Source organism: Bufo bufo, chromosome 9 (assembly GCF_905171765.1).
Source record: "Bufo bufo chromosome 9, aBufBuf1.1, whole genome shotgun sequence".
NCBI classification, from domain to species: domain Eukaryota; kingdom Metazoa; phylum Chordata; class Amphibia; order Anura; family Bufonidae; genus Bufo; species Bufo bufo.
Window position 1 is genome coordinate 18,988,846 of NC_053397.1, and position 21,108 is coordinate 19,009,953.

General features: G+C 41.4%; 1 protein-coding gene across 1 annotated transcript in view; it reads right to left on the bottom strand.

Moving 5' to 3' along the window:
- IL17RC (interleukin 17 receptor C) overlaps positions 1-21,108 on the bottom strand; it is a 46,705-nt gene that overhangs the window by 20,812 nt on the left and 4,785 nt on the right. Inside the window, exons 2-8 of the mRNA XM_040408027.1 lie at positions 8,689-8,710; positions 7,920-8,072; positions 7,655-7,780; positions 5,090-5,220; positions 4,766-4,877; positions 1,118-1,162; positions 602-732 (exon numbers count right to left, since the gene is read on the bottom strand). Coding sequence (XP_040263961.1) covers positions 602-732; positions 1,118-1,162; positions 4,766-4,877; positions 5,090-5,220; positions 7,655-7,780; positions 7,920-8,072; positions 8,689-8,710 — 720 coding nt within the window. The remainder of the gene's footprint in view (positions 1-601; positions 733-1,117; positions 1,163-4,765; positions 4,878-5,089; positions 5,221-7,654; positions 7,781-7,919; positions 8,073-8,688; positions 8,711-21,108) is intronic.

Sequence of the window (21,108 nt, forward strand, 5' to 3'; positions counted from 1 at the left end):
ATCTCTCTCCCTCCTATCTATCTATCTATCTATCTATTATCTATCTTTCTATCTATCTAATTATCTATCTATTCCATATCTATCTATCTATCTATCTATTATCTATCTTTCTATCTATCTAATTATCTATCTATTCCATATCTATCTATCTATCTATCTATCTATTATCTATCTATCTATTTATTATCTATCTATCTATCTATCGATCTATCTATCTATCTATCTATCTATCTATCAATCTATTATCTATCTATCTATCTATCTAATATCTATCTATCTATCTAGCTATCTATCTATCTCCTATCTATCTATCTATCTATCTAGCTATCTATCTATCTATTATCTATCTATCTATCTATCTATTATCTAGCTATCTAGCTATCTATTATCTATCTATTATCTATCTATCTATCTATCTATCTATCTATTATCTATCTATCTATCTATCTATTATCTATCGATCTATCTATTTTCTATCTGTCTGTCTATTATCTATCTATTATTTTATTTTATATCTGTTTGAAATTTCTCTTTCTTTTACGTTTAAACACAATACTTTGTGGAATTATTAAATGATACTGTTCTCTGAGACAATACTCACTAATGTGTGCAAAGTGTCATTTCCATCATACTTGGATTTATAATAGACTCGTAATGTTATGTTCCTGGCAGAGGTTCCTTGAGCTACACCAACAGACACGTTATCGATGCCATCAAACTCCAGGGTGGGTGCTGCATGGAAAACAAGCAGATTTATCATTTCTCTTTCAGAAACATATAGGGGGTCATTTACGTTCAGACGTTATTTGCGCCGCAATCTGCGACTTTTCTGGTCTAAATGTAAGACCGCACTAAAGCTGGTGTAGATTTAGACCGGCACTGGATACGTCGAAGTTATGTAGAGGCCGGCGCCTCTAACTAACTTCAGTGGATCCACTGCTAGCGCAGGGGTTTATTAAGACCAGCGTATAAAACGCGGTCTTAACAAATGACTCCCATAATCTTTAGCTGTCGTGGCCTGCTGGGAGTTGTGGAACTACAACAGCTGGAGAGCCACAGGCTAAATGAAGATCATTGCTCTTCAATAACATTTTTGGAATTCCAAAATGAAATTTACCTTCACATTCCACAATGTTTTCCTCTTGGTCTATTTCACGGCAACCTACAAAATATAATAGTATTTAGCAGAGCACTTGGTATATTTATTAGTATTTATAGAGATTTTCCTAAGGCTACTTTCACAGTAGTGGCAGCCTTCTCCGGCAGGCTGTTACGGCGGGTGAACAGCCTGCCGGATCTGTGCTGCCGCTAGTGCACGCATGCCGGCGGAGGCCCGCTCCGGCCCCATTCACTATAATGGGGGCGGGCTGGAGGCCTAGCGGCAGCACGGCAAACGTGCCGGAAGGCGAACAGAATAAAACTACGGCAATACATTTTATTCTAAATCTTTTCCGAAAGTTTTGTAAATCTGAACTGCATTAATACTGCCCCCTATGTACAATAATATAACTACTATAATACTGCCTCCTATGTACAATAATATAACTACTATAATACTGCTCCTGTGTACAAGAATATAACTACTATAATACTGCTCCTATGTACAAGAATATAACTACTATAATACTGCCTCCTATGTACAAGAATATAACTACAATAATACTGCTCCTATGTACAATAATATAACTACTATAATACTGCCTCCTATGTACAAGAATATAACTACTATAATACCGCTCCTATGTACAAGAACATAACTACTATAATACTGCCTCCTATGTACAAGAATATAACTACTATAATACTGCCTCCTCTCTATAAGAATATAACTACTATAATACTGCTCCTATGTACAAGAATATAACTACTATAATACTGCTCCTATGTACAAGAATATAACTACTATAATACTGCTCCTATGTACAAGTATATAACTACTATAATACTGCTCCCTTGTACAAGAATTGACTACTATAATACTGCCTCCTATATACCAGAATATAACTAGTATAATACTGCCTCCTATGTACAAGAATATAACTACTATAATACTGCCTCCTATGTACAAGAATATAACTATTATAATACTGCTCCTATGTACAAGAATATAACTACTATAATACTGCTCCTGTGTACAAGAATATAACTACTATAATACTGCCCCTATGTACAAGAATATAACTACTATAATACTGCCTCCTATGTACAAGAATATAACTACTATAATACTGCCTCCTATGTACAGGAATATAACTACTATAATACTGCTTATATGTACAAGAATATAACGATTATAATACTGCTCCTATGCAGTGATGGCCAGTTCGCATTGTTCGCCCGCAAACATATGCGGGCTTCCAGCTTTTCTTAGAAGTCCGGCGAGGCACAGGTAAGCCCTTACCTGTGCCTGTGCCGCGAGCCGGTCTGAAACAAATGCGTTCAGCGGGAGCAGGCAGTTCCTAAAAACAGCCCGATGAAGGCCCCCGGCGGCTGTTCTCGGAACTGCCTGCTCCCGCTGACTGCATTTGATTTTAGACCGGCTCGCGCACAGGCAGAGGTAAGGGCTTACCTGTGCCTCACTGGACTTCTGAAAAAAGATGGCAGCCCGCATATGTTCACGGGCGAACAATGCGAACTGGCCATCACTGCTCCTATGTACAAGAATATAGCGACTATAATAATGCTCCTATGTACAAGTATATAAATACTATAATACTGCTCCTATGTGCAAGAATACAACTACTATAACACTGCTCCTATATACAAGAATATAGCTACTATAATACTGCCCCTATGTACAAGAATATAGCTACTATAATACTGCTTCTATGTAAAAGAATACAACTGCTATAATACTGCTCCTATGTGCAAGAATATAACTACTATAATACTGCCTTCTATGTACAAGAATATAACTACTATAATACTGCTCCCCTGTACAATAATATAACTACTATAATACTGCTCCTATGTACAAGAATATAACTACTATAATACTGCCTTCTATGTACAAGAATATAACTACTATAATACTGCCTCCTATGTACAAGAATATAACTACTATAATACTGCCTCCTATGTACAAGAATATAACTACTATAATACTGCTCCCATGTACAAGAATATAACTACTATAATGCTGCTCCCATGTACACGAATATAACTACTATAATACTGCCCTTATGTACAAGAATATAACTACTATAATACTGCTCCTATGTACAAGAATATAACTACTATAATACTGCCTCCTATGTACAAGAATATAACTACTATAATACTGCTTCTATGTACAAGAATATAACTACTATAATACAGTTTCTATTTACAAGAATATAACTACTATAATACTGCCCCCTATGTACAAAAATATAACTACTATAATACTGCTCCTATGTACAAGAATATAACTACTATAATACTGCTCCTATGTACAAGAATATAACTACTATAATACTGCTCCTATGTACAAGAATATAACTACTATAATACTGCTCTTATGTACAAGAATATAACTACTATAATACTGCTCCTATGTATAAGAATATAACTACTATAATACTTCTCCTATGTACAAGAATATAACTACTATAATACTTCTCCTATGTACAAGAATATAACTACTATAATACTGCCTCCTATGTATAAGAATATAACTACTATAATACTTCTCCTATGTACAAGAATATAACTACTATAATACTGACTCCTGTGTACAAGAATATAACTACTATAATACTGTTCCTCTGTACATGAATATAACTACTATAATACTGACTCCTGTGTACAAGAATATAACTACTATAATACTGTTCCTCTGTACAAGAATATAACTACTATAATACTGCCCCCTATGTACAAGAATATAACTACTATAATACTGCTCCTATGTACAATTATATAACTACTATAATACTGCTCCTATGTACAAGAATATAACTACTATAATACCGCTCTTATGTACAAGAATATAACTACTATAATACTTCTCCTATGTACAAGAATATAACTACTATAATACTGCTCCTATGTACAAGAATATAACTACTATAATACTGCCTCCTATGTACAAGAATATAACTACTATAATACTTCTCCTATGTACAAGAATATAACTACTATAATACTGACTCCTGTGTACAAGAATATAACTACTATAATACCGCTCTTATGTACAAGAATATAACTGCTATAATACTGCCTCCTATGTACAAGAATATAACTACTATAATACTGACTCCTATGTACAAGAATATAACTACTATAATACCGCTCTTATGTACAAGAATATAACTACTATAATACTGACTCCTATGTACAAGAATATAACTACTATAATACCGCTCTTATGTACAAGAATATAACTACTATAATACTGCTCCTATGTACAAGAATATAACTACTATAATACTTCTCCTATGTACAAGAATATAACTACTATAATACTGCCTCCTATGTACAAGAATATAACTACTATAATACTGCTCCTATGTACAAGAATATAACTACTATAATACTGACTCCTATGTACAAGAATATAACTACTATAATACCGCTCTTATGTACAAGAATATAACTACTATTTTACTTCTCCTATGTACAAGAATATAACTACTATAATACTGCTCCTATGTACAAGAATATAACTACTATAATACTGCTCCCATGTACAAGAATATATCTACTATAATACTGCTCCCATGTACAAGAATATATCTACTATAATACTGCTCCTATGTACAAGAATATAACTACTATCATTTACCTGGCAAGTTATGGTGCACATTGAGTTCCTCTTTGTACTTTGGGTAGGTGTATGACGTTATATTCAGCTCGTTGCCAGGTATTGCATTAACTGTATTATACACTATGGATCCCTGTAGGAAAATCAGAAGAAACAATACGGTTTAAATGCACTGACACAACACAGATGACAGAACGATGGCAGACCCAGCTCTAGACACTATAGACAGGCAGAGGGACAGCTTACAGTATGTGAGGGCCCCAAAAAAACAGCTCCTCATATCTCAGCTTCCAGGACTTCCTGCAGCAATACTTAAAAGGGCACCCTGGAGCGTACATTCCTTACCACTTTAATGCTGTTGTCGGTGCCTGTTCTCCGTGGAATAGATGAGTGAGGCAATGAAACCCTCACCAGGGGGCAGAAATAGCTGGCTGGAAATTCCCGCAGTATAAACAGGTTGGCACAGAGCAAGGAATCTGCAAATATAAGACGAGGGCTGTTGGGTGGGGACATTGATGAGAACTAGAGACAGATAAAGGCTTAAATGACTGTTTGGAAAGGACGCCATATTGGAAAGGAAATAGAACTTAGGAAGAAGATAGACAAGAAAACCTTCATGGTGGGGGACAGGGAAACTGGCCTTTAGACAATGCCCAAGTGCCCAGGAGCTTAAGATGTCTTTTTTTTTTTTTTAACGGAATGTCCATTTGGGACAAAATTTTAGTAAAGTTAGTGGCTTGAAAAAATTATAGAATCAATTGTCACTTTCACTTGTCCCCGTGATCGACACAATTCCCTTTTGATCTCCACCTTCCAGATGTTTGGCTTTGTGGGGCATTCCTGGCATTTCCAGGACTAGGAAGGAGAGACCAGTGGAGACTCGGTAAGCATCGGAATGAGAGTGGTGAGAAATCAGTGAGGATGAGCATCTATTCATCTGGAAGTGGCAGGTCTGGCAGAGCGAGCTCTGGATTTGTAGCCAGTCTCTGCCATGGCTAATAGAGAAGTTATGGATCTTCGTGGGAGGAACAGGGAGGAGCTAAAAGTTTCCCAAAGATGGGGATTGGATAAGAAAAAATAGTTGCTTTGTTCAAAAACAGCGCCACACCTTTCCATATGTTGTGTCTGGTACTGCAGCTGAGACCCACCGAGGTGAATGGGGCTGTGCTGCATTACCACACTATTAACGGAAGAAGAAAGGCATGTTTAACCTGGGCAACCTCTTTATAATTGCGAAGGTCCTAAACCCCTTGGGGTCGAGGCCTATTTTCATTTTTGCATTTTGGATTTTTCCTCCACACGTTCCAATAACCATAACATAGCTATATGAGGGCTTATTTTTTGCAGGACACGATGCATTTTTTTTAATACTGCCATTTAATTTTCCATATCTTGTATTGGAAAATGAGCAAAAAATTATTTGCGTGGCAAAATTGAAAAAAAAAATACAGAATTCCGCCAAGTTTTTTAGGGTTTTGACATCACAGCATTCATTGTGAGCTAAAAATGACCTGATGTCCTTATTCTGCGGCTCAATACTACAAAACTTGTATGGTGTTTTTTTTTACTACTAGGTTTCTTTTTTTTTATTATTTTTAAATATTTTTTTAAACCTTTGAAAAAAAAATCTACATTTTCTTTGTGTTGCCATAATCTGACAGCCATAACTTTTTTATATTTCAGTCTACAGAGCTGTATGGGGGCTTCTTTTTTGCGTAACAAACTGTATTATTTATTGGTACCATTTTGGTGGTATGTACATTTTTGGGGGGGAGGGGCAAGATGACAAAAAATGGAAAATTGCGTGTATTTCATTTTTTTCCATTGCAAATTTTTAAAAATAGTTTAATAGTTTTTACATTTTCGGACGCGGCGATACCTAATATGTTAAATTTTTTATTGTTTAGATATTTTTATGTGTAAAATTGGGAAAGGGGGGTGATTTAAACTCTTAATATCTTGGTGTTTTTTTTTTTTTGTAAATCTTTTCACTTTTGTTTTTTATAACCATTAGACCCCTTGGGGCCTAGTACATGGGATCTTTTGATCCCCTCTCCTATTCACCCTGATAGGATTTTTACACTCTCCATTCTGAGCTATGCCTCGTGCATAGCTCAGTATGGAGAAAGCCATGGCAGGCCTGGAGCCCTTCAGCAGCTGAAACCTACCGGACCCCCGCAATTTCACTGCGGGGGTTCTGATCGGAAGGCAGAGGTAGCCGCATTTATTTTGAATAACTCACTGGCTATAGTAAATTTTTTATTACATGCAATTACAAAAGTATTCAGATCCAGGTGCTGGTTTGAAAATTGTACAATATGTACTGTGACACAACTCCTTTAATTGAACACTCCCATGCCTCTCAGCAATTTATTTTTCATGAGGTTGGTCTTAAAGGGGAGGTCTTATTAAAAGGTACCTCCATGTGGCCAGTTCGTTCACTGAGAGGGCACTAAACCTAGAAATTAATAATAAAATGGCCCCAGGAAACAGAAATGTAGCAGTAGCCAATGAAAACTATCTCTAAGCTGAGGAACTGCTCAGGGGTGGGGCTTCAACATAAAGGCGTGGCTTAGAGAACCTGGTCTCCAATGGCGACAGAACATTGAAACAGTTACAATCTTGCTTCACATGCATTAGCACTGGAAGTGAGGAAGGAGGGGAAGGCAAAATGGACGCAGAAAAGTGTTGTGATGGTTGCTATAGGCCAGCGGTCAGCAACTTTCGGCACTCCAGATGTGGTAAACTGCAACCCCCAGCATGCTCCATTCACAGCTAAGCAAGTGTGCATGCTGGGAGTTGTAGTTTCACCACAGCTGGAGTGCCGAAGGTTGCTAATCCCTGCTATAGGCAATAAAGCTAGTAGTTTACGAATATGAGGCCTATTACCTTTATATCTGTATATCTTACCATTGCTGGGTTTGTCAACCCTTATAAACAGGCTCACATTTGTCAGTTCATCGTCTTCTTCTGAATATTCAAGATCATCGTAGTCGTAGTCGGCACAGTCACCTGAGCCGAGCTCATCAGAGAATTCTAGGAAGTGATACATGTCGTGAATGCCATTTCCAATGTCTGCACAGTCCTATGCAAAAACTCGGCACATTACAAACTCAGCTCTGCTACATCCATGGATATCCTGCTCTACTCTGGGAAACAAGTTCGTCTTAAATACCTGATATGAAGGCCACAGACATCTCCATCGTGACTTGAACGCAGAGCCGACAACCCTTATCATCGCACCTCTTCACGGTTTTCGCTTTTATATCCGTTGGTACCAAAACCGGAAATTCTGCCGTTTCTATCTCTCCGCCAATACAGAACGTATCTGCATTACCAAAAGCAAAAAATTTTTTTAAAATGGCTGAAATGACTGAATATCGCTCCCATCATGCCTCAGGATGAAGCACCGATTACAGATTTTCTTTTCCCTGGGAGGAGCCAGTGAAACATCATGGTTGGCCCATTGAATGAAAATGATGACATTCTGATATTGATGGCCTGCCCTGTTCTAGATCATTAATATCAGATCAGCGGGGGTCCGTCACCTAGGACCCCTGCCGATCAAGCCGTGATGCTCATTCGAGCTTCGGTGAGCGCCGCAGTTTCCACACAGTTTACCAAGCATAGCGCCGTCCGTTGTATAGTGGCTGTGCTTGGTATTGCAGCTCAGCCCCTTTGATTTGAATGGGACTGAGCTGCGCCTAGGCCATGTGACTGATGAACGTGACGTCACTGGCTTAGGAAGAGCCGCCGTCTCTCCAAACAGCCGGAAGTCAGACCCCCACCTTTCTGATATTGATGACCTATCCTGAGGATGGGTCATCAGTATTAAAATCTCAGACAACCCCTTTAATCTCATCTAGTAGAAACTAAGTCACCTCTGAAAATATCCCCTAACTACACCCGTCAGCAGAAATAGGATGTAACCAGAAGACACCTACCTGAGGAATTGCACTGAAGATCCTGAAATAGAAAAGAGAAAGAAAAGTGTGAGCAAAGACTCCTCACTGAGGCCAATTTCTTCACACATTCGTAGGGTTAAAGAGCACCCATCAGCAGGATTATCCCTACTTCTTGGTCGAGTGGATCCTGCTGATTAAAATGACACCCGTCTTGTGAAAATCGCTTGCGGCATTCTTTAGAAAAAGGACTTTTATTCTTCATGCAAATGAGCGCTTCAGTGCACTGAGGGGGTGGGGCCAGCACTGGGGTGGGGCATAGCCCTCATCTACATAAAGAATAAAAGTCTTTTTTTCAGGGGAATGCCGCCCCCAACCCATTTTCACAAGACAGGTATCAATTTAATCAGTAGGATCAACCCTTCCAGGTAGCATACCTGAGTTAATAGGATTGATTCTGCTGATAAGTGCTCTTTCTTTTTTTTTCTTTTTTTTAAACACACTTTTATTCAGGGAAAATACAGTTTGCCAGTATAAAAAGCCGTTGGCAATACACAGCAGATACATATGTCATCATAAACATACAAACCGGATTCCAAAAAAGTTGGGACACTAAACAAATTGTGAATAAAAACTGAATGCAATGATGTGGAGATGGCAAATGTCAATATTTTATTTGTAATAGAACGTAGATGACAGATCAAACGTTTAATCCGAGTAAATGAATCATTTTAAAGGAAAAATACGTTGATTCAAAATTTCAAGGTGTCAACAAATCCCCAAAAAGTTGGGACAAGTAGCAATAAGAGGCTGGAAAAAGTAAATTTGAGCATAACGAAGAGCTGGAAGACCAATTAACACTAATTAGGTCAATTGGCAACATGATTGGGTATAAAAAGAGCTTCTCAGAGTGGCAGTGTCTCTCAGAAGCCAAGATGGGTAGAGGATCACCAATTCCCACAATGTTGCGCAGAAAGATAATGGAGCAATATCAGAAAGGTGTTTATTTGTAATAGAACGTAAGCCGTTGTGCGGCCGTGGCCGTATTGTGGCCCGCAAACGGCGGGTCAGCAATCCACGGCCGTCGGCCGTGTGCACCCCGCATCACGGATGAATGGGTCCGCAATTCCGGAGATGCGGAACGGAGTCACGGAACGGAATACCGGAAGCACTACGGAGTGCTTCTGTGATGTTTATTTCCGTGGTTCCACACCGCAAAAAAATATGACATGTCATTTTTTATTTTTTTTTGCAGTGCGGACATACCATTAAAGTCCCCAATGCACGGAACGGCCACACAACGTCCGTGTGCATGAGGCCTAAGGAAGATACACAGAGGTTATTGTTTTCGGATGGAGTTCCCCTTTAAATACTATCAGTAATATGATCAGCCTGACAGTCTTTATGACTGTGCACAGCATAGGCCTCTGTGTAGAACATTATTGATGACTCCAAGCTGAATGCCGCTGATTAGTGCCGCTTATCACCTGTCCCATACAATGCACCATGGTAAATCTCCATGATTCAGACACCCCATGCTGACAGACCGTTGACACCCTGTGCCGTGATGTCACCGCTGTCAACCCGACCGTTGAATCAAAGATCGAGTCCCTGTTTGTCTTGGCCGAGAAAACTTTATTGCAACATCCACCTGTACCTGCAGGATCTTATTACAGTCCGGGTTTCATTCCTCACCTCCTGAGTCAAATGTAGAATAATGGTGTCCCTGTGGGCCTCCAACACGACTGCGGTGACATGGTTACGTTCCTTTTTTTGTTGGGGGTGGTTGAAATACTTACACCTTCCGTGCTGTTTTTTTTTTTCCCATTGACTTCAATGGGAAAAGTGCCACCAATCGTCCACCTGTATCCACTCTATGGCTGACAGTGAGCTTCTCCGCAGGCGTCTATTGCTCATCAAAGCGGTTTTCTGAGATTTTTTAACTGATCATCAGTATCTGGTCGGTGGGGGTCTGACACCCGCGACCCCCGCTGATCGGCTGTTTGAGGAGGTACCAAAGCTTGCGGGAGCTCCGTACAGTATTAGAATGTATTGGCTCCGATGAGCCGGAGTTATTACTTTGCAAAGTCTTACCAGACTTTGTGTAATAACTTCGTGAATTAATTATTATTGTAAAAAAAAACTTGGTACCTCAACCGAGGTTTTTTACAGTAATAATTAATTCACAGAGTTACTTCCCGAAGTAATAACTCCGGTTCACCGGAGCCAATACATTCTAATACTGCAAGGAGCGCTGGCTCCGTACAGTATTACAACAAAGTTTTATGGAGCATCCGAAGTCGATTCGTTCATCCCTAGTCATCAGTTAAAAAATCTCGGAAAACCCCTTTGAAGGCTGTGGACATCCTGGGAGGGGGGTGGATTTTTTTTCTTTTACGTTGCATTCAACTCTCTCCAGCTTTCACTTTCTGTATATTTGCAGACTAGCAGGCTCCCTCCAGGGGCAGACTGGCCATAGATCGTACAGGGACAATTCCCAGTGGGCAACCTGAACCCCTCCACCCGGCCGCTGGCTGGGTACATAACGATCTGGCGCCATCATGAGAATTTCTGGGGCAGCATATTGTGCTGCATTTTGCTATTTCGCTGCAGAACCATATACCAAAATGAAGTACAATATGCTGCCCCTCTATGGTTTTGCTGGTCCTGCCTATTTGAATTGACACCACCTTGTGTCAATTTGGGCACATTTAATACATGGGGGCCAAATTTAAATTCCCAGTCTACCTTTCTCCTTCACAGTGAATCCATCAGGGAGCTGCTCTGACGGCTCCATCTCTAGCCCTTTATCTGTACCTTTATCTCTGACGGCTCATAAACTAACAAGAATTGAGTTATAACGAGTGTTTATGAGCAGTCAGGAGTTCAGAGATAAGGGTTACAGATTGAACCATCAGAGCAGCTCCCGATGGATTCGCTGGGAGAGAAAGTGAGAGCAGAGAGTGAAAGCTGGAGAGGAAAAAACTGCTGAAGATTTGTAATAAAGACCAATGACCAATTGAAAAAATAATTTTTAGCCCCAAAAAAATTGAAGGAAATAATATAAAAAAAATGCCCCCAAAGGAAAACCCCTTGGCACTGCTTGTTTGTGGGCTGATGGGCAAATATGTTTACACAGGGCAATAATCGTGGTAGAACCATCATCACCAGCGTAAAAGGATCTGAACATGTCTATGATATTTCAGACAATATCTATGACTTCAGATTTCATGAAAGAAAAATTCTGGCAAAAAGTTATCTAGTCGTCCCCCCACCCCGCCTGAAATGGCCAAACCTTCATCTTGATGAAATCAGTTGCTTGTCCCCCACTTACTAATAATGCCCTACTATGTAACAGAAGGACATTTGGGCCTTCTCAGCCGCTAGGGCCTGGGTGTGACTACTACCTATGTACCTCCTATATCTACACCCCGGCCTCCAGGTCTTCACAGGAGGTTACAGATATGAATGTTTCATTCACTCCTTGGTCTTTATCTTAGTGGCCTTTTCCATGGGTCAATTTCATCCCCCGAACCAGCGCCAATCGATCATATAGACGACAGGTACTCGTTTTTGCACGTCACATTGATTGTGGGACCAATGATCGTCACTATGATCATTCCTCCCCCATCCGCTTTGCATATTGTCAGCAGCACAACCCCCGTTAAAACAGGGCAAGGTGCTGCAGACCACCAACAATGGGTGCCACCTGAAAGATGTGGTAAGGGTACGACCACATGGCGCAGTCATGTGGAGCTTTTTCGAGTACCTTGCTGCTGAAAGGCCCGCAGCGGGCACTAATTATACTAATGAGACCGCACTGTTCAGTGGGTCTCTATTGTGGCATTGAAGGTGCCGCACGGCCATTGACAATACAGGGCCTCCTGACCGCGCCATGTGGTCGTACCCTAACCCTACAAATGAGTGTTATCTCGACTGCGGCGATCGGCGGCAGGTTTACACCGGGCAATGATCCAGAGCGATTGGACTGTGTAAAAGTAGGGCGCCAAGTTTTGGAAGGGAGGGCATGGGACGTCTATGTTTACCAGGCTCGCCACCTGTGTGTAAAGGCCATTGTTACCACCTTACGACAGTTAGGAGTCTCCCTGGGGACAGTTACTTAGCGCCACGCGTGTTCTGTATGTGTACACTTTGTATTAGGGATTTGAACCGGTTTGTGCCTTGCATTCAGGTGTGTGTATTTGCAGATTAAACAGCACGCAGGTTATTGTTCACATGCCAAAGAATTTCGGGAACTTCAAAACTGAGCAATTATACGAAAAGAGGAAGGTCGGCGCCCAGTTGTAGCCTAAAGATGTTTGAGATATGACAGGAGCTTTCGTATTCAACCGCTCTATACAACCTGAGAGTGGCACTTGGCATCCAAACACTTTTATGGGACCCTCACGTAAGGACTCATGCACACGCCGTGTCCGTTTTGCATTTTGCAAAATATGGATGCAGTCCGTGTACTGTCCGCATTGACTTCAATATGTCCGTGGTGACATATTCTACTTTTTCAGGGAACGGACATAGGGATAGAACATGTCCTATACCTGGGCGCAAAATGCGGACCATGGATCCATTGAAGTCAATGGGTCTGCAAAAAATGTGGATGCCACACGGACGGTATCTGTATTTTGCAGATTCGCAATATACAGTAAAGTGCATGAGACCTAACTATTGCCTCCGATTTCATGTGGTTGCATGCAAAAATTGTGCATGTTCCATTACACTGCCTACAGCGCCAGGGAGAGAGCCAGAGGCACCATATGATGGCACACAAAGGGTCACGGCACCATATAGCAGCATACAGGGAGCCAGAGGCACCATATGATGGCACACAAAGGGTCACCGGCACCATATAGCAGCATACAGGGAGCCAGAGGCACCATATGATGGCACACAAAGGGTCACGGCACCATATAGCAGCATACAGGGAGCCAGAGGCACCATATGATGGCACACAAAGGGTCACCGGCACCATATAGCAGCATACAGGGAGCCAGAGGCACCACATGATGGTACACAGAGCAGAGCCAGACATGATATTAGGGCATACAGTGAGCCAAAGGCACCACATGATGGCACCAAGAGAACCAGAGGCACCATATGGCGGCACTCCGAGTGCCTATGGCTCAGTATCATGGAGGTGCAGGGACAGCTAATATCTCTGTCCACACACAGCTGCCCTTGGGCTGTAGTAAGGTCCCATCTTAGAGGCCACAACACCAGGACCAGGACCTTCATTCACTCTCCATGAAACTATTGGGGTCATTTTTCAAACTGGTGTAAAGTAGAACTGGCTCAGTTGCCCATAACAACCAATCAGATTTCACCTTTCATTTTCCAAAGGAGCTGTCAAAAATGAAAGGTGGAATCTGATTGGTTGCTATGGGCAACTAGGCCAGTTCTACTTTACGCCAGTTTGATAAATGACCCCATATGTTCATATAGTGCAGGAACATTCCTATCGTAAGATGGAAATAACGCTCTGTTCACACTTGTACCAGATCTTTAATTTTTCTGTTCCATCATAACAGCAAAAAATAAATGAATTAAAAAATTAATGGTGCGCTAATAGAACTTTTAAAAAAAGAGGAATCTAGAAATTCGGTCATTTCCATCAGTCCCTCCCTTCCTGCTCGGGACCATGGCGGGCATGTAATAGATCAACGTGGTCAGAAAACTTGGGCCCTCAGCAACCTTTAATTGTAGTAGCGGCGGCCATATTGGTTGTCACTCAGCCTTGAAACTGGCTTCCTGTTATTAAAGGGATTGTCTGGTGAGAAAAAAAAAAATGTATTGCAAAAGGGGCAGAATGGGTTAAAATAATAAAAGAAGCATTGCTCACCTCTCCGATCCACTGCCGCTGCCGTTCTGAAGCTTACCAGGTACCTGCTGGTCTCCATTTCCCGTTATAACACATAGGTGACGGCAGGGAATGCCTGCTCAGCCAATCCCTGGCCTCAGCAGTCATTCCTGTCAGTGATTGGCTGACAGGGCATTTCCTGCCACTGCCTGTGTGTCAAGATGGGCCCAGGAAGTGGAGACCAGTAAGTGTCAGAACGGTGCAGCTGGGAATTGGTGAGGTAGGTCATACTTCTTTTTTTTTTTTTTTAACCCATTCTGCCCCTTTTCTAAACACGACAGCCCCTTTAAGAAATAATTGAGTAGAAATGACTAGACGATTTCCTAGCCCGTGACTCTGTGCTGTCTGCATCGGAAACCTCTGTATTCAGCTGTCCTTGAGTCACACAGTTCAGGAAAAGCAAAACCAACAGTAGCCAAAACAGAAGGAAAGCGATGGGAATTTTCCAAAAATGAATTCGCCCCCAGTGACCTTGTCTTAGAAGAAATATTACCGCACTATGGTGTTTCCCAGACGGATGCAAATGACTGTTCTTCATTATATCTTTCTGGGAAAGCGGAGTATGTCTCCTACAGGGGTTTTATACCCAGCTTTTCTGGAACCCATAGGGTGATTAGGCAGAACTGTCACTCAGGATTATAGGAAAGCCGCCGGAGCTGTAATTTTCACCCATTCAAGTATTCCAAGGAATTATGACCTAATCTTTTTCATTAGAATGATCCCCAGAAAGTAAGTTAATCACATGTTGATCGCAGGATCAGGGGGATAAGTGTTCAGTTTCCCTGCAGTGCCACCACTGGAGAAATGAAGCATTACAGGGTGCCTATTAAAAGGAATGGGCGCTGGGTCCTCCAGAGAGAGAAATGGACATTTTCAGTTCTTCCACTCTTGATATGCAGGGCAGTAATCGGAAGGAAAAACAAATTGAGATGGTTCGTTAAAGGAAGTGCTAACGATCGTTCACCCATAAAAATAAATGCAGAGCGCCAAAATAATAGCTGAGATTCCTTTCAAGTGACCATCCCATGCTGCACCCAATAAAAATGCAAATATGTAGATCAATTCCCAAGGGCAAGGTCACACACATGAGTTGGAACGTAGCACCCTTTCCTTGTGAATGGTTTTCCCGCTTCTATAAGGTAACGTAATCCTTCAGTAACTTTACTACAGTAGACAGTATACACAGTAGTATAATAGAGACACAGAGAATTGACCGAGCACATTACATGAATGCTCTATTGATTTCTATGAGAATTGTGTAATGCTTTATTTTCTCCTGTGGCGGCGCTGCAGGGAAACTGAACACTCGCTACTGAGTTCCTCCACAGCCGATCAGTGGGGGGGTTCCAGTAGCTTATTGTCAATAAGAGACTGTCCAAACCAGAGAAGCCCTTTAACCCCTTCAGGACAAGGCCATTTTCATTTTTTTTGTTTTCACTTTTTACTTCTGTCTTCAGAGCCATAACTTTTTTATTTTTCCATTCACATAGCCATACGAAGGCTTGTTTTTTTTAGGGACTAGTTGTACTTTCTAATGGCACCGTTTACTGTTGCATATGATGTAGTGGGAAGCTGGAAAAAAATTCAAATGGGGTGGAAAAAATTACAATCCCGCCACAGTTTTATGGGTTTTATGGGTTGTTTCCTATGCGGTAAAACTGATCTGTTACTTTAATTCTCCAGGTCAGTACGATGACGTTTAGATATTTTTCTTCTGTTTTAAAACGGAAAAATAAAAAACTTTTTGAAAAAAATTATTTCTTTGCATTGCCAGATTAAGACCCCCATAACTTTTAGATTTTTATGTGTACAAAGCTTTGTGAGAGCTAATTTTTTGATCAAAAGGTCATACAGACCCCAAATCAACTAAAACTACAGCTCACCCCGAGCTGTAGTTTTAATTGATTTGGGGTCTGTATGACCTTTTGATCACTTTTTATAAAATTTTTTGGGAGAGGTCAATTAAGAAAAAAACGGTGAATCGACAATTTTTTTCCCCCCATTTTGCCATTGCCCATATAGGATACATATTTTAATAGTACGGGCATTTTTACATGTGGCGATGCCCATGATGTTTATTTTTTTTAATTGTTCATTTTTATTTTAATGTTGGGGAAAAGGAATTTTTATATAATTTTTTTTTTAAATATATTTTTAAAAGCTTTTTTCCCCCCTTTCTTTTACACTATTTACTAGTTCCCCTAGGGAACTTTAACATGTGATTATTAGATTGATTCTCTCATAAACTCCAGTGCATTAGCATTGGAATCTTTAAGAATTTCACTTCGTTCCTATGGAGCCCTGACACAAGCGGCAGACTTGATTGTTCAGGAGCACCGAGGCTACCACACACACCATCCGGCTCCCCCGATCCCTGCGGTTTTTGAGCTCCCAGATTCCGTGATCACGTTTACCATGGCATCGATGTTGTTGTCGATCGCATACATTAGCCCCAGGTATCCGCTGTTTAAAATAGCAGCCACCCAGCGTCTATGGCGTTCCGCTTCACTTGCGAGCAGGCGCCACTTTAAAGACCCGACTCCGGACGTAAATTTATGGTGGGCGGTCGGGAAGGGGTTAATGTGGCTCCCAGTTGGAGGTTGATTTTAAGGAGATCTCGTGAATGTTTACACTCCGGGCGCTGTGTACAATATAATGATTAATAATTGATTGCTGTATCATAATAACCGCCCGTGTTATTAACGTGTGTTTGCAGCCATTTTGTGTTTGGATAACTAACCTGTGACATCTCCGGGTGGTTTACTTTCCTAGCACATTTATGGCCGCTTATAATCCTACTTTTTATCCTGAATAAACAGTTCTGAACAAAGACTCATATCGAACGGCTTTATTAAAAATGCCGATCACAAACATGTCCAGGGTCAGGTGAGGCTGGACACCGCAACGCAGGCCGAACGCACAGGAAATGAATGGCATCTGTTGAGATACTCAGTGACCCCGACCTATTCTAGGATCACAACCAATTCTGGCCCCACAGATGGATGGATAGATAGATAGATAGATAGATAGATAGATAGATAGATAGATAGATAGATAGATAGATATGAGATAGATAGATAGATAGATAGATAGATAGATAGATGAACATGAGCAATGTGTAAGACAAAATCTGGAAAATACCAACTCCATGGAAAACAGAAGCAAGCAGGACTAAGATATATTCAAGAAAAAGATGGAAATAAGGTTAAATTGAGTTTTGACAAGAACTCTACCTACAGGGCAGACTGCGAACAACAGGGAGCATCAAGACTGACAGAGTCCAGAGCAGAGCATTCCAAGGTAAGAGCATTTAATTACTAGAGTCCTTCCAGAGAGCACGCCCCATAGAAATAAGGAATATGGAGAGCTTTCAGGAAAGGGGAAATTACAATTTAGAACGTAAGTCCGACAATGTAATTGAGTTTAGGAATGTAGGTTCAGACAGCAGGGGGCCAAGCACCCTGCAGATTACGTACTCTGGATTGCAGAGGAGTATTCAAGAAAAGAAAGCCATAAAACATGCCGCAGTCAGACAAAATCCAGAAACTCTTTTTTGCTGACTTTACCTTTAAAGAGGACGATAAGAGGAAAACAAATGTGCTATTCTATACTGAGCAGCCATCCATCTGGCTCACAGCCCATGCAGACATTAGAAAGACTATTTCAAAGTGTGGTGTCAACAAGAGCCGTCAAATCAGGGTAGAAGACCCACAAAATTACGAGAACAGCACAATAATGGCACCATAGTAATACAAGACAATGAGGACAACCTAAATCAGTTTCAAGAAATCTTTCCTAATATTAAGGGCTCATTCAGGCGGCAGTTTGAATAAGTCCGCATCCCTTCCGCAATTTTGCAGAACAGGTGCGGACCCATTCATTTCTAGGGGGCCACAAAAGATGCGTACAGCATACCCTGTGCTGTCCGCATCCGAAGTTCCGTTCCTCGGCTCCGTAGAAAAGATATAGAATGTCCCATTCTTGTCTGCAATCGCGTACAAGAATAGGCATTTTCTATTATGGTTGCGGCCATGTGCGGTCCGCAAATTGCGAAACGAACACGGTCGGTATCCGTGTTTTGCGGATCTGCAAAACACTATGGTCCTCTGAATGCGCCCTTAAAGTCCAGGCCCAAACCTACAAAGAACATACTCCAGCAACTAAGAGCAGTGATGGGCCTACCTCTATAGAGACAACCAGAGACCCCCCCCTGAAGCTTCATGTCCTAATTCTTCACACCCCTTACCCGAGACCGTCAGAGACTGCTTGTGTTAGCTAGAAAGGGGCTTCATACAATTTAAGGAACAGCTTCAAAGAAATTTTGGTGACAAAAATGCAAATGACTAAGTAACCAAAGAAATAATCAGAAAGAAGTGTGAACAGGCAGCACCTTGAGGGAATACAGTATAAATTACAAGAACTACAGCAAGAAAATGCAGAACTGAGACGAGAAATAGCAAATGTAAAATCCCAGGCCCAGCCCCTAACCAAGGAGGTGAGCTCAGGGGTGAAAAAAGGGGAAAAAGGGGTGTGCAGACAAAATGAAAACCAGCGGCCATGACACCAATATATCAAATAACTTCTGAACCAAAATAAGCGAAAATAATAAGAGCAAAGCAAAGAATAACAAAGTAATACAAGGGGGGTTAGAGCCGACCAAGCAGCAAGCAGGACACGAACATGAGATGACACGGGAGCAGTAAGTCACCGTGTCCTGATACTGTCCTGATTATAGACTCCAATGGCAAATTCCTGAATACAAGGCAACTCTTCCCAGGAAAAATAGTCACTAAAATCTGCTGCTCAACTATTGAACAAGCAACAGTCGTCATCAATAATCCATATTTCATCAACCCTAACCAAATTATCATAAATACAGGCACCAATAACCTCCAGGACCAGCACCAGCAGTTAGCAGGACAACTGAGCCAGCTAGCAAAGACCACACAACGGAAGTTCCCCGACTGTGATATCATCCTGTCACCTCTGCTTCCACGAAAGGATATCCCAGAACACATCACCCAGACGATCTACACAGAGCTAGCATCTAAAATCAGCTCCATGTCAGACATCACCCCGGCACAACACCACTCCATAAACCATCATCATCTGTAGGACCATAAACAACCAAGGAGCGAGCTGAGAGACATTGCGCTCAAGATAGACCCCTGGAGCAGAGCCCACACAAGACAATAACCTATGGAAAGGTCACCGACAAATAGACCTCAAACTTCATACAGTCCTCAACAAACTGAAAACTGGTGACGTTTACCCAAAATCGGGCCACCAGAGGCACAATTCATGGACCAAACCACCTGTCTCACACAGAGTAATGAAGAGCAAAGACCCTGCTCAGCACTCAAAAACTCAAGTGACTGGACCAAACTTCTACAACATGGCCACCAGTCAAGGATCAAGGTTGTTCTATCCAGGACAGCTCATTAGAAGATATACGGACACACAATGACGTCTCTTATCGGCAGATAGAACATTCAGGGTCTGAATGCTTCAGCCTTCGGATGTAAGATGAATAATCCAGACTTCAATCAATGACTGGAAAACATCAATATACAGACCCTTCTTGAAATATGGACTAAGGCAGAGAATGAATCCATGGTACCCACTGGATACAGGGAAGTCTCTGTCCGTGCCCTGAAAAACAAAAGCATCAAGCTTGGCCGGAGCTCAGGAGGAATACTAGTCTGGCATAAAGTAAAGCTCCATGAGCATATTAGACCAGAATGAGTAAATCTAGCAGTAAAGTACCTTAAAGAATACTTTATATTGTGGCAGAAATGTCCGACCTGAAAAGATGCAACAACAAGAGGCCAAGAAAACAACAACCCAACAGTTGGTTCCACAGGGAATGTAAAGCCATAAGGAAGGCCCTAAAAGTGGCCTCAAATATAATACACCAAGACCCAAACAATCCTAGTCTCGGGCAAACCTACTACACCATACAACGGCAAAACAAAAAAACCGTCCTCAGAAAGAAAAAGCTAAGCCACATCACCAAACTCCTCCAACTCCAAGACACCCTCCAAGACAACTCCTTCTGGGAACTATGGAACCACACGGGCACAAACTGTAAGAACAACAACCTCAACATCCAAAACAGCAACATCTGGCTCCAGTATTTCAAGGACCTGTACAAAGACATCCTGAAGGACCAAAGCCCAGAACAAAAAGAGATTGTTAAAAAACTGAAGGATGTGGAGAAAAATGTCACATATTTCCAAATCCCTCTAGATATACTGGAGATATCAGACTTTATCTCATCGATTAAAGGCTAAAAAAAATCCAGAGGCCCAGATGGGATCCTCCCAGAAAAGATAAAACAGGGCCCGCCAGGTATCCAGGCCACAATAGCAAAACTCTTCACCCAAAGCTGGAACCTAAACCTCATAACCCCCATACACAAGAGCGGAGACAGGTATGACATGGCCAACAACCAAGGGATATGTGTCAGCAGTGACCTGGGGAAACTGTTCAACATCACCCTGAATAAGAGGACCCTCAGCTTCTTCACCTAGCACAATGTCCTTAGCAGGCTTCATGCTAAACCACTGCACCACTGACCACATCTATAC